Source organism: Notamacropus eugenii, chromosome 1 (genome assembly GCF_028372415.1).
Source record: "Notamacropus eugenii isolate mMacEug1 chromosome 1, mMacEug1.pri_v2, whole genome shotgun sequence".
In the NCBI taxonomy this organism is placed as follows: domain Eukaryota; kingdom Metazoa; phylum Chordata; class Mammalia; order Diprotodontia; family Macropodidae; genus Notamacropus; species Notamacropus eugenii.
Window position 1 is genome coordinate 500,873,529 of NC_092872.1, and position 14,801 is coordinate 500,888,329.

Genomic DNA, 14,801 nt, shown 5'->3' on the forward strand with positions numbered 1-14,801 from the left:
CTGAAGTAGTATTATAACTTTTATTACACTGGTCCTGCCTATCAATAATGAATAATTTTTCAATTATTTTGTTTTCTTTCTTTCTGTAAAGAGTGTTTTACAATGTAATTGCTGAAGTTCTGAGAGTATCTTGGTAGGTTAATTTCCAAATGTTTTATGAATTTTATATATTTTTTGAAAGTGACTTTATAATTTCCTCTTTTTATAATTTCCTCTTTTTTGTGTAACTATATAGAAATGCTGATCATTTTGGTGGATATATTTTGTATTATGATGTTTTACTGAAGCTATTGTTTCAATGAGTTTCTTCCCTAATTCTATGAAGCCTTCTAAGAAAACACCCAGGTCATCTGCAAAGGGGAATTATTTCATCTCCTCTTCAGAGATGTTTATATATTTACTATTTCTCGCCTGCTTTATTGTATTACTAGTATTTGTAGAATATTGTCAAATAATAATGAAGTAAACAATAATCCCTGCTTTACCACTGTTGTATAGGACATGTTTTAGCATTCCTCCATTCCAAATAATGCCAGTTATTAGTTTCTGATATATACTTTTAATTACAATAAAGAAGGGCCCTTCTGTCTTCCATGTTTAGGTTTTTAAGATAAATGAGCACTGTATTTCAATAAATGCTTATTCTGCAGCTACAGATACAATCATTTGTGTTTTTGTTGGTTTTGTTAAAGCTGTAATTTTAGTGGTCAGTGCTAGTAGAAAACCACAAATCTTTTCATCTTCGATTCAATCATTAAAATGAACATGCTTAATATTCAATTCAACAAAAAATTATTAAGCAACTATCATACACAAGGCACTGGGATTACAAAGACAAAAATGAGGAAGATTATGTTTTGTTTTTCAAAATAGCTCAGAAAAATTAATCTTTAGAACAGAGCTTCTTAACTCTTTTTGGTGTTACAGACTTCTTTGTCAACCTAGTTAAGACTATCGTCCCTTTCTCAAAATGTTTGTTGCCTACATTCACAACTATGAGAAATGCTAAATTTCAGTGGTGAAAATTAAAATGTAATTTCTGTCCTCATTCAAGTTCACTGACTCTCTGGGTCCATGGATCTGAGATTAACAATCAAGAGTCCCTCAAACATCATTTCAGGACAGGCAATTTAAGCCTAAGAGTAGGCCTACAAAAACATTTTTTCTAAGTCTATTTCTCTAAGTCATCATGGCTAAGCACCTCCATACCTCGCCAGCCTACCTGTCAAGTGCCAAACCTCACAATTTCTACATTCTCAGATCTGTCCTGCCTCCAGATTCTATCCCCTACAGCCTCCTTCTAAAAGATAAAAACAGCACTGAACTATTATGTATCTCTACATGACTAATATTAGGATTAACTGCATGCTCAGAAATACCGTTGTAAATAAACTAAGTATTATTATTCCACTATGCATTTACCTGAGACGAATTTGGAGGCCTTGTGTTTATCCTCCAAAGGAGCTCACTTCCAGGTATGACTTGCACTGTATCAAGGATCTCAGGCACATCATCAACCACATCACTCTCAGATTTTTCAGTCTCATTCCCCTAAAATATGTAAAACCATGTGTTTCATCTGGAATTCATTCATCCAACAAACATTTATTAAGTACTAAATGTGTGCAGAATATTGCACTAGGCCTAGGCACTGAGGCACAAAGTTTACAAGTTTGTAAGACATGATTCCTGTCCTCTTAGGATTTACAGTTTGGGAAGGGGACTCACATAAATAATTTAAATACATAATGTCACATCTTAAATGGATTAGAAAAGTACAAAATAAAGTGTCAAATTTTGAGGCACAGGTTGTTACTGAAAAGAGGAACCAGGGAAGAATTCATGGAGGAGGTAGGTAGCATTTAAAAAGACTTTAATGGAGGGTAAGAAATTAATAGGTAAAAAAAAAAAAAGAGGGCAGGTGATTCCAGTAAAAGGAAATAGCATGAGCAAAGGAGTGCAATGCCTGAGAAATTAGGTTTAGATGGAATGTTCGGGAGCCAGGGGGGAGGTGAGGCAGTGTCAGATTGTGAAAAGTCTTGAAAGCAAGGCAAAAGACAATGAACTCTGCCTGGGAAGCCATTGAAGATTTTTGAGAGGAAAAAGGATATATACATAAGGAAATATTGTGGCAATTCTCCAGATGAAAGAGAGAGGCAGAGGAAGCAATTAAGAAGTCACTTGAACAGTCCAGGTAAATGGTACTGAGGTTTAAAAGAGGGTGGCAGCAAGAATAGTAATGAAGAAAGAAAGGACAGATGTTGTGGGGGTAGAATGGGCAGAACTTGGTAAATAATTAGATATGAAGGGTGAAGGAGAGGGAAAAGTCAGACATCACGAAGGTTCTTTTTAACATGATAGACACTTCATAAACTCTAATTTTGAGTCCCAAGTCATCTGAGATATGAAACTTCTGGCAAAAAGTTCAATAAAATTTAAGAATTCTGAAAATAAGTTACACATTTATGACCCCTTCTTATTCTCCAATAATTTATTCTTGTTAGTCAAACAAATTAAAGTATTAAGTAAACTATATAAATAAATAAAATAAAAAATTCATAGGAATACTAGTGCTACATAGAAAGTCCTACAGCAGAGAACACCTCTAAGAAATAATGACTTTTTAACAGAAGAGGTGCATTATTTAGCACTCAAAATTTCTGCAAATAATCAACTAAGAGAAAAAGATGCAGTTTTTATGGCCATCAAAAGATTTCTTTTTTAAAAGAGCCTTTGCAAATCAAGTAGTATGTTAACAAATCAATAGGTCAATTAACATTCAAATCTGGGGAAAATACTCACTGATGATCCTGTTGAATTCTTACCTGTCTTTTAAAAATCAAAGCAAATGCTACCTTCTTTACAAAGCTTTCCCTGATACCCCATAAGAAATAATCTTCCTCCAACGATCTCACACAGTACTCTTTTTTTTTTAACTTTCTAAAGCCCTTGTCATATAATATTGGTCTTTACACAATTATGATAATCTATTGCTTAACTCTTATTCCTTTAATTAAGGTGTAAGATTCATGAGGGCTGGAACTGTTACTCAATTTCATACCCACCACAGTTGAATGCAGTAAGGATGCTCTCACAACATTAGACTCAAAGTGAAGATGTAAAGGTGCACTAGATAACTGAGCAAAGCAATAGGCATCATTTGTTCATGAAGTCTTAAAAATCTATACTCTTAAAATGAGTGGACACTGCAGTGGAGGGACATGGAAGAGAGCACCTATAGAGGCTGAACACTAAACAGGAAAGGAATTATACAGACAAGGTTATACAGACAAACTAAAACTTAAAAAGTTACCTTTGTAATACTATTTCCAAAGTACTTGAAATTTCCAATAAACCTTCTGCCATTAAACTGTTTACCATGTTTACTAAGGTGTTCTCAAACCATTAAATGCTGTCATTTAATTTCCTATATAAATCAATAGGCCCAGATTCTTAGCCTGGTTTCTACTCTCCAAAGCTTTTGTGAGTTGCTAACAAGTACACTATAACAGCTAGGTTAGTCCAGACAATTCCTGTTACCTAATATCCAGTTGATTGAATTTTATTTCCAAAGCACTTTATGAAATGTTACTATATAAGATTTAATTGCTAAACTTCAGAAATTATCAACAACTTCATGTTAATAAAACACAGGGAAAAATTGAATAAACCCCATTTTCCCCTTTTCTTGAGAAAGGGTTTTTATTAAGAAAAAAATATATCAACTCAATTTAGAGTATAGTCAGGTCATCATTAATTTGGGGAAAGAAAAAAAACCATTTCTAGAGTATTCAGCACTCTTCTCTCATAAAGGTTTTACCAATGTCAATTTGCTCACTGACTTTCAACACTGAGTAGGGTAAACCAAAGTAAAATATACACTTACCCTTATTAAGTAATTTACATACAACACAACACTGCATAATATTGGTTCAGAGTGGCTAAATGCTTTTTTAAATGGAATTTTTATTCAAGATCATACTGACTGATCTTCTTGAATGACACATTTCTGTCATCCAGATATATATTTCTTTCCTCAAGACACAGGCCATTTCCATTTGGTGATTCTTAGGTAGAAATAACCTCAGTATCTATAAACTCAGCTACAAGACAGAATGATATATAGGATCATTTATTCAAAGCTAGAAGGAGCCTTAGAGATAATTTAGTCCAACCCACTCACATACATATTCATATATTTATGTGTATACATATATACATATATGTGTAACGCATTAAACAAGGACATTGGGGGGGTGAGGGGATATGCAAAGGAAACAGGGGTATAGAATGTTGGTGGTATAACTTGCTAGTTGAATTTGCTGATTAAAAGAAAAATAAAGCTGGAAAATTGCTTCAATAAATTGAAAAAGCACTTTGTAAAAACTGAATGCATGAGACCTTATTAGTCCAGCATGGGAGGAAAAAATGAAAATATACTTAAGAACCATTCTGTTACTCTTACTAAAAAAAAAGTTTCACTTAAAGGCCAGTGGGAATAAAAATGAATCTAGTGTTTTAAAACTTGTAGAAAAGGTTAAGCATGTGTAAAGATGTCAATCAATAGACAACATTTGAGGACCAATTTTCCTTTAAACAGAAGTATGAGTTTTTAAAATAAATGAGTATTAATGGCAAAAGTGACTATTATAGTCCATTTATATCACAATGTAAAATAAAAGTGACAAAGTATAACAGATGCTGACTATATGTTAAATCAATAATGAACATCTCTCCAGTGTACTCCAATTTATTTAATAGAAATCAGGTGCTGTTTCTTTTTAAATTGCAGCTTTAATTTTAGACTGAAGAATGAGCTAGTCCAAAAGTACAATATTGCACAGGGCTAAGAAAAAATGATTTTTTTTTCCTACTACTGGAATATTATTGAATACATTATCTAGTACTGAAAACTAAAGGGAAGGAAAAATATGGGGCTTATAATTATAAGCATTAATTATCAGGTTAAAAAAATTCACAGAACTTAAATGTCTTTGTGGGAAATATGCCAGAACACAGACCTTGCAAAAAGAAATACTTTTAAATAAGATTTATTTTCCTGTCTTTGGGGTGGGTAATCACTAAGACATTAGAAAGATGTGAACTCAAATGACATTCAATTCACAGTTTTCAGTTTCAATCAAGTCCAGAAAAACATCTAGCTTGTTTCATTACGACAGAAAACCTATAACTACTCCACTCATTTCCCATTTCTTATCTGGGGACACTAAGGTACACTGTGGTCTTCTTATAGGTTAGTTGAAAGTAAGGCTGATTTGCTAGATGTCAGTAATCGTGAGCTAATTTATATGTATTTACTCTGAAGCCTTTCATCCACCTATTTTTGTTCTCAGATATGATACAAAAAGTCACAGGAACACTTATTCCAAGAATTAGAAACCTTACCGGTTTTGCTTTTTTCTGGTGGTCACCTTTCTTTTCATGCTTTTTGAAGGACTCATAGGAAACAGGATCTATGCCCCATAAACATTCCGTCCATTTGCCATATATCATAAAGAGCTTCTTTTTGCTGTGGTCAAAAAGAACTTTATTTTCTTTTTTGCACAGTTAATATAAATTATAAACTATTCATTTAAATTAGCAGGATTTTAATTTCAATAGTAGCTCTATCTTCCTTTTTTGGCATTTTTTCCTTTAGAGTATCTCGGATGCCTCTGGGCACCAAAATACTGAAAGACTAGTTGGATCATTTATTCTAATTACTATGGACAGAATATTCACGCTCTTAGTTCATTCCCTTAAAAAAGTTAGGATTTAGTGGAAAGGCAGGAAAGAGTATTAGGGTATGAAAAATGGAAAAGCTGAATGGCAATGCTACAAGGGGCAAGCAGAGGTGAGAAAAATGCTTTTCATTAAAAAGGATCAAGTTGCAAAATGTTCAACTCAGTTATTAAGGGTTAAAAAAGAAGAAAGAAAGCACAGAAGTTTCAGCATTACAGAATGGATCACTTCCCTTACATAAGAATTTGGAAGAAAGGAATAAATTAAAGGATTGAGAAGGATGTAGCCAGTGGTAAATAATAAGCAAAAACAGTCATTTTCTTGTACCTAGTGGGGAAGAAGAAAGAACGATATGCTTGCAGTCAAGGCTTGAGAGGTGACGTGTCACCTTTATATCTAAATATACTTTATATCTGATTTTCTAGTGAGAGAGTCCATATTCCCTTGAGCTTGGGTTTAATTACTCTAGAGGGCAATTTCACACTTGTTCAACAGCTTAAAAGGTAACATGTGTTTTATGTTTTCATAGCATGGAGAGTAGTAGAAGAGTGCCATCTCTGAAAGTTCTCCCTGGAATCAACACTAAACCTGAAGTCAGTAAAGAAAGAGATGCTAAGCCTGCCTGTAACACTGGAATGCATAAATCCTGGGCAAAGACTTTAGCCCCTATGAGCCTCAGTTTCCTCATCTGTAAAATGGAGATAACAGCAATAGAGTTATTGTGAAGACCAAATGTGGAAATGTATATAGAGAGTTCCATATGCCTTAAAGTACTATGCAAATGTTAACTATTAGTATTATTAGTGTTATTGTAAAGGTACTATTATCTGTGAAGTTCATACCAGGGATTGGGCAAACTCAGTGATATAACAGTAAGAAAAATGATCTGTTCCTAGGAGGAAAATTACAATTACAAAAGTACATTTTCAGGAATTCTGCAACCTAACCTAAAAGCAGAAAACTAGAAAATCAATAACAAGCAAGAATATGTACACCCAGAGTTAGTGAGCACCAGGATGCCAAATCACATTCCCTGGATAAAATTCTTGAAAATGTCTCTCTAAAGTGCCTTGATATAAGTGCAAAAACAGTTTTCATGATGCATAAGATTAGCTCTTCAGCTGTTGAGAATTAGTGTGTCTGCAACCTTTCTGTTCTAATGAAGAAGGATGCTGTTCTTTCAAATGTGTAAGTTGAATTCTAATTTATTCAAATTAGGGAAACAAACTCCTTAATCCTTTTTTCTAAGTTATTTTATGAGCTATCTGAACAGGTCTTAAAATCCAGTAGGGCATAGAAGACTAAGAAATATCAAGCATTTTCATTTTAAAGTACAAATTTTCAATTAGAAGAAACCATTATTTAATTCCAGTTTTTCATTTCTTGGATGAGGAAAAGGAAACTGAATCTCAGAGAGGTGAAATGACCTGACCAAGAGGGATCACTTTTCACAAAAGCCACTGAAATAAGTTAAGGCAAAAGACAGGTTATTTATTACAATACCACTAACAATGTATCTGGTTGCAAAAGTAAAAAAGGTATTTAAACTATGGAAACCTAAAAAGCCAATCATGGAAAACAAAATAGCTCTCACCACAAACTAGTTAAAGAGGCTCAGGTTTAAGCAGACAAAAGGTACACAGTGAAACCAAATTCACACTTCTGCTTTTAAAATGGCAACATGATTTCTCTAAAGGAATATATATGAGAAAATTACACAAATCACATGTTATTATTAAGATCACTGATACAGACAGTATCATCACAGAAGAAATCTCCTTAGGATTCTAATCACCTATCATTATACCAAAAACAAAAACAAAACCCACCTATTAAATGATTTCCCTACCTTTTCTAATTTGAAAATAGGTTCTACATAGACAAGCTGTAGATATGACCAAATCTAATAAACACAGTAGCAATTTGAGGATTTTAATCAAGAGTAAAAAGGAGAAATAAAGGTTTTGTTTTTAATCCTGCTGGCAAATTATTCAAACATTTTATGATGTCCAATCATAAGAGGGAGTAGTGGCTAGAGAGCCAAGATCGGAGTAAGAATGATCTGGGTTCAAGTCCTTTCCCAGACACATATTAGCTATAGAACTGGTCAAGTCATTTAAACTCTCTATGCTCCCTGGGAATTCTCAATGACTCTAAGTTGCAGAACAGTTGATTTGCCTTGGAAGAAAGAGTTTCCTTACTAAGAGTTCCTCTACACCAATGAAATCATGGGACTAGATGAAAAAGAAATTAATTTCAAAACTCAATTATGCTCAAATATTAAAGTCCAAAATAAAATAATTTATATAGGTTTGTTTAAAGACAGAAACTACTTTAACCAACAATGATTTGTACCTACCTTTTGTCTTGAATGTATCCTTCTATTTTGTGAAGTTCTTTCCCAAACAGCCCACATGATTTAAAGTTAAGTACACACTTATCTCCAGTACTAGAAGAGAAACCATAAAACTCCACTGCATTATAAAAATTTTCCCATCATATTTCAAAGATTATAAGCAATTTATCTTGGGAGCATTCAATGTTTAGAACCAGTTCAAATAGAATCCCTTTACCAATCTTTGTTGCTGTTGCCTGATGACCTTCATGGCATTCTCCTGCCTTCCTTAGTGACATAGGCACAGGCTTCCTCTTCTCCCCATCCTCTGTCATCATTTATGGCAACCTGGATAGTCATATAAATGACCCTAACACCCAGGGCTCTCAATCCCTTAAACCTCAAATCCTATAACATTCAGTAAAATTCAATAAACATTTATTAATATGTGCCAGGTACTGTATGAGGTACTGGGAATACAAAGACAAAAAAGAAACAGTCCCCGCCCCCAAGGAGTTTATACTTCATTGTGGGAAAATAACATGTGCAAGTAAGGTAACATATGTGATACAAAATAATTTCAAGAAGGTATTAATAACTAGGGAGAGAAAGCGAGAATCAGGAAATGACTTGCTTAAGAGCTAGCACATGAGCAGTACTTCAAAAGAAGCTCAGGATTCTATGAGGCAGAAATGAGGAAAGAGTGTATTCCATACATGAAAGACAGGTTGGACAAATCCACAGAGACAGGAATTGGAATCTCATGAAATGGTGTGAGTGAGCAGAAGAATGTGACTGGGACAAAGAATGAGTAAAAGAAAGATGTATGAAATAAGATTAGAAGGTTAAACAGAAGTCAGCCTGGGGAGGCCTATAAGCCTATAGGCTGAGAATTGTTTTATTCTAGAGGCAACAGAGTTACTGAATATTTTTTCATAAGGTTTGATGTGGTCAAATGTATTTTAGGAAGTGTGTTCAATTTGGCAGCCATATTTGAACTGGAGAGCAATTAGGAGGCTATTATAATACTTCATGAGAGAAATGATGAAAACCTGAACTAAGAGAGAGGTTCTACACATGCCTATAGGGTACTTAGTTGTAAATGTGAAACTAGAATTCAAGAAAAAGATTAAGATTCAGGATACATACACACACACACACACACACACACACACACACACGTGTATATATTATATGTATATCTATTTAGCATTGAACTTCTGTATATTGGGGAAGATATGTGAAGGGGGCAACTAGGTGGCACAGTGGCTACAGCACTAGGCTTAGAATCAGGAAGACTCATCTCCTGAGTTCAAATCTGATCTTTCTAGTTGTGTGACCCTGGGAGTGTCACTTAACCCTTTTTGCCTCAGTTCCTCATCTGTAAAATGAGCCGGAGAAGGAAATGGCAAAATACTCTAGTATCTTTGCCAAGAAGACCCTAAATGGGGTCACAAAGAGTTGTATATGACTGAAAAACAACTGAACAACAACAACAAATTTGTGTGTGTATATATGGAGAGAGATAGATACACACACACACACACATCAATAAGACTATATTTAAAATACTTTACAAACCTTAAAGGGCTATTTGAAGGTTAGTTTTATTCTAGATTCTGGACTTATTTGCAGAGATGATCACTGAACCCATGGGAACTGATGAGAGCACCAAGGGAGAAAGTTTATCAAGATAAAAGAAGGCAGACCAAGCCTTAGGGCCACCCATAATTAGCAATCAGGAAAAGAAAGATGACCCATAAAAGAACATCAAGAAGGAGGGGAGAGGCAAGGAAGAGATCCAAGGGAAGAGAGAATGTTCAGGAGGAGGGATTAGTTAACAGCATCAGAAGCCACAGAGATGTCAAGTAGAACAAAGACTGAGAAAAATCCATCGGATTTAATAATTAGGATCATTGGTAACTTTGGATAGTTTTAGATGAATCACCAAGTCAGATTTAAAGGGATAAAAAAATGAGCGGAAAATGAAGAAATAGAAGCAACTGTAGTAAACTGCTTTTTATAGGATTTTATCTCTGACAAGGTGAAAATATATAGGATGATACCTTAAGAGAATGGCAGCAACAAGGGAAGGATCTTTTTAGAAGATGGAGGAGTTCTGGGAATGTCTACAGGCAGGAGGGAAGAAGTCAGTGCATCAGGAGAGGCTGAGTATGAGAAAGAGAATGATGGGAGGGGGGAACCTCCTAAAGGATAAGAGTACAAGTGGAGATGCTAGCTTTAGCAAGAAGAAGCCTCACCTCTTCAGAGACTAGAGTAAAGAAAGGGAGAATGGGAGATGATGGACCAAGATTTGAAGATGTGGAGTGGGAGTAGGAGAGGAAGTTTGTAAAGGAAACCCTCTATTTTTTTCAGTAAAGTATGTAACGAGGTCTTCTGCTGAGAGGGAGTGGGAAGAAAGTGCATAATGAGAGAGGTTTGTAATAGCCATTGTGAAGACTAATAGAAAGTCAATCAGGAAAGAACAAAAGGTTTGCTGCGCAGAAATGAAGTTCCAGTTTGAGGTGAGATGAGATAAATTTATAGTGAACATAGTCACACAGTTTTCTCTAGGAATGTTCAGTATATGAGTACAAATGGAAAAAGGCGAAAGTAGGGACAACTGACGGTTGAAGTTTGTCAAAGTTTGACAAGAGGGCGGCTGACTACACATGTATGAAAGGAGGGACATGAGGCCAGAGCAAAGGTGATAGGCTAATACAAGGAGGAGCAGAGAGACTTTTAGGCCACTGTGAGGATGAATAGTTTTAAGAAAGATGAGACAGAAGGAAAGACTGAAAGAGAAGAGGGTCTGTCCAAAGAGAAGAATTTCAAAATTCTGACTAGAACAGTTAAGAGTCATGGTTAATTCAAGGATATGAATATCCCTGTGTGTGGATGAAATAGAATGAAGGTGGAGCTCGTGGGAGTTTGGAAGATTAATGAAATCGGATGTCAGAATATTCATGGGAAATCATCAACAAAATGTGGTAGGCCTCAGGTATAAGAGAAGGCTTGGGGGTAGGGAAGAATAATGTAAGCCTGGTTCTACAGCACTATGTTGGTGTGGTTTGTCCTTCATTCTTGGAGGTGATGATCAGGAAGGTGATGTCATGACTTGCAAGTGAATTGGATTTAAGTGAGGCAGGGCTGTGCAAAGTCACCAGCCTCACCTTCTCCTCTGGAACCCTCTGGGTCCAATGGCAAGATATAGATAAGGACAACTGGAGATGGCCCCCCACTACAGCACTAAACTTCTTAAGAAAAGAGGGAGAATGACCTGGAGGTCAGCAGATGAAACCACAAATGGGTATCTAGGGTTCCACAGTGCTACCTAGATGATAAGGTCTGGGAGGCAGAAAGTCCACTTTAGGCATATTGGCATAGTGCCTGGCATATTTCTGGCACCACATCATTTCACTGTGACCCCATTTGGGTGTTTTCTTGACAAAGATACTGGAGGGGTTTCCCATTTCCCTCTCTAGCTCATTTTACAAATGAGGAAACTGAGGCAGTAACTTGACCAAGGTCACACAGCTAGCCCAGAGTCAGCTATTAAATATCTGAGGCCAGATTTGAACTCATAAAGGCAAGTCTTACTGATTCCAAGCCCAGTGCTCTATCCACTGTGCCACTTAGCTGCCACCTTACTGGATTTGAACTCGGATCTTCCTGACTCCAGGCCTGGGGCTCTATTCACTCAGCCACCTAGCTTGTATGTATGTATGCACATATATATGTGTGTGTACATATGTGCGTGTGTCTGTATACAGACACACGCACATATGCTTTTATATACACATATATATACACACATATTCTTTCTCTATACATATTCTATACATAATATATTCTCTCCCTCTCCTTCCTTTTTCTCTCTTCTTTCTGTCTCTCCTTTCTATCTTTCCCTCATCCTTTTGTGTCTCTCCCTCCTTTTCATGTCTCTTTACCTCCTTCCTTCCTTTCTCTCTCTCCCTCCCTTTTTCATCTCACTCCCAAACAATCTCTCACTCCCATAGCTCCAATTGTTACCTCAATACTTCCAGATCTTTTCAACTAACCCTGACCTTTTCCCTAAGCTTTAGCCCCATATGTCCAACAGAACTCTTCAAAGAATCTAACTGTTAAAGGGTCCTCAGAAGTCATCTAGTCAAACTTGTAATCTGACCAGGTTCTTCTGGGGGCTTGATTTTGCAGGGGGGGTGGTTTCCAACCATCCCCTTTAACCCACCAAGTCTTTTTTATTTCCTTATTTTCTCTCATTTATACTTCCAAATGAGACATTTAAACACACAGGGAGGTCACAAAAATCTTCCCTCCAAAATGTAACCCTCTTAACTAACAAATTCTGTTAATGGCATTGGCATTATCCTATTCCTTCCACTTCAAAACCTTGGAATCATCCTTGGAAACTAGTTGAACAGGCAAGATGAAAGAGAAAGGGTCAAATTTTGATTTGTTTTTTTACCTCTGAAATGTTTCTTATACACATTAACTGAACCTCCCTTTTTCCATTTTCACTGCCCAAACTCTAGTTCAAGCTTTATTACCTTTTTTACCTGGCCCATTAAAATAACCTCATACCGCAGGCAGAGCCAAGATGGCAGAGTAGAAAGATGGACTTGCTCTAGCTCTCCCCCCATAGCCCATAAAATACCTGTAAAAAATGACTCTAAACAAATTCTAGAGCAGCAAAAGCCACAAAATGACAGAGTGAAAGAGATTTCCAGTCCAAGACAGCCTGGAAGGCTGACAGGAAAGATCTATCATATTGGGCTAGGAGTGGAGTGCAGCCCAGGCTGGGCCACGTGGCATGGACAGGACTAGAGCAGACTTCAGGGCGTGGAATCTCAGGTAGCAGCTGTAATACCCAGATTTCTCAATCCACAAACACCAAAGACAGCTACAAATGTCAGTGAGCAAGCTCTTTCATCTGGGTGAGAGGGGAGTGTGGTCTTGCCCCCGCCCTGACTCCAGGGTGACAGGAGCCACTGTGGCAGCAGCATCCACTTTTGGAGCCCTCAGCCTAAAGACCCTTGGGGGATTCAAGCAGCTAATCTGAGTCTCAATCTTGAGTGGCAGTCCTGGGGTGAGGAGGAGCACTGGTGTGGTGGAAGTGGTGGAGGCTCTGGAGAGGGAATCCTACTAGCAGAGCCTGGGCAGAAAAGAGTGTTTGTGGTTGCTCCCAGACCAGAACACAGACCAGCAGAGGAGTAAACTCTTCTCCCTTGATCGGAGGACCTGAGAACTTACAGGTCCCTACAGTATAGCCTCCACTTGACAAAGGACTCAAAAGTCAAATAACTGGCTGGGAAAATGCCCAAAACAGGGGAAAAAAATAAGACTATAGAAGGTTACTTGCTTGGTGAAAAGGTATTTTCTTCCATTCTTTTGGATGAGAAAGAACAAAGCATACCATCAAAGGAAGACATCAAAGTCAAGGCTTCTACATCCAAAATCTCCAAAAAAAAAAAAAATGCAATGGTCTCAGGCCATGGAAGAGCTCAAAAAGGATTTTGAAAATAAAATAGCCTCATACCATTGTGTTTCTGCTTTCTGTGCCTCCCCTCTTCAATCTAACCAAAGTCACCACTACCAAAGTCAGCTTCAGACTGTTCATTAACTTCAGACAAGTTCATTAATTTGGCATTCCTCTACAATCTAGTCCCAAACCACCTCTCCAGCTTTGTTCTACACTTCCTCTTTTCACATATTCTGTGCTGTAGTAAAAACCAGCTATTTCTTGTTCCCTGATCTTGTCCTCTTCTCTTTCATATTTGTACATGCTGCTCCTCATATCATTCCTCAGATCCTTCAAATCTTACCAGAACAGATCACCTCTCATTGCCTCTCATATCTACATATTGAAATATTTCTCCCCCAATGCCTATTTTAGGCTCCTTCTGCCATATAAATTCTTCCATGATGCTCCCAGTTATATTATTTCTCTCTCCTTGAACTTCTCATGTCACTCTATTTGACCTCTCCTATACACTGAATCATTTTCTAAATTGTGTTAACCTATGCACATCTCATACCCTTTACTAGGCTACAAAGTGCTCTGAGAAGGCCAGAGTGTTTTCATTTTTTATCTTTGTATTTTCAGTGCCTCACTTATATTTTGACACAATAATTGTTTATTGAAGGACAAAATACAACAAAATTAACCAACTCAAGTTTTGATCAAAATATAAAAACAGCATAACGATATGATGGCATTGATCACAGATCACTTCTTGAGCCCTCATCATATGAAAGGCTCTACGCTAGGTATTGGAATATAAATATAAATAAGACAAGACCCTTGTTCTTAAAGAGTTCACAATTCAGTGCAATAAATAAGAAAATGTGAAAAGTAAAATAACAATGCATGACATACGTAACAGTTTAAGACAAAAACATGAAAATAAGAATCAACAATACCATGTGTTTATATATAGCATAATAAGATTTACACAGTGTTTTCCTCACTACCACTCTATGATGTACTCAGTAGAAATATAATTATATACATTGTAGAAATGAGGTTCAGAGTGTTTAAGTGATGTGGCCATGGTCAAATACATCAGAATTGGGACTTAACTGAGTTTTAACTGAGTCCTAAGTTTCTTCTGGAATAACAACAGACAGCCATGCCATATGGGATCTTGCTTGATCATTACATAAAGACATTGTTGGTATCTTTTAGCTAGAGAAATGTTTTAACTCCACAACTGTGTTCTAT

General features: G+C 36.4%; 1 protein-coding gene across 5 annotated transcripts in view; it reads right to left on the bottom strand.

Annotated features, from left to right (window-relative positions):
* OSBPL2 (oxysterol binding protein like 2) overlaps window positions 1-14,801 on the bottom strand; it is a 111,541-nt gene that overhangs the window by 15,634 nt on the left and 81,106 nt on the right. For all 5 annotated transcript variants that reach the window (XM_072633358.1, XM_072633361.1, XM_072633359.1 and 2 more), the window contains 3 exons: window positions 8,102-8,191; window positions 5,407-5,530; window positions 1,423-1,551 (listed from right to left, as the gene is read on the bottom strand). In XM_072633358.1, the coding sequence (XP_072489459.1) occupies window positions 1,423-1,551; window positions 5,407-5,530; window positions 8,102-8,191 (343 nt within the window). The remainder of the gene's footprint in view (window positions 1-1,422; window positions 1,552-5,406; window positions 5,531-8,101; window positions 8,192-14,801) is intronic.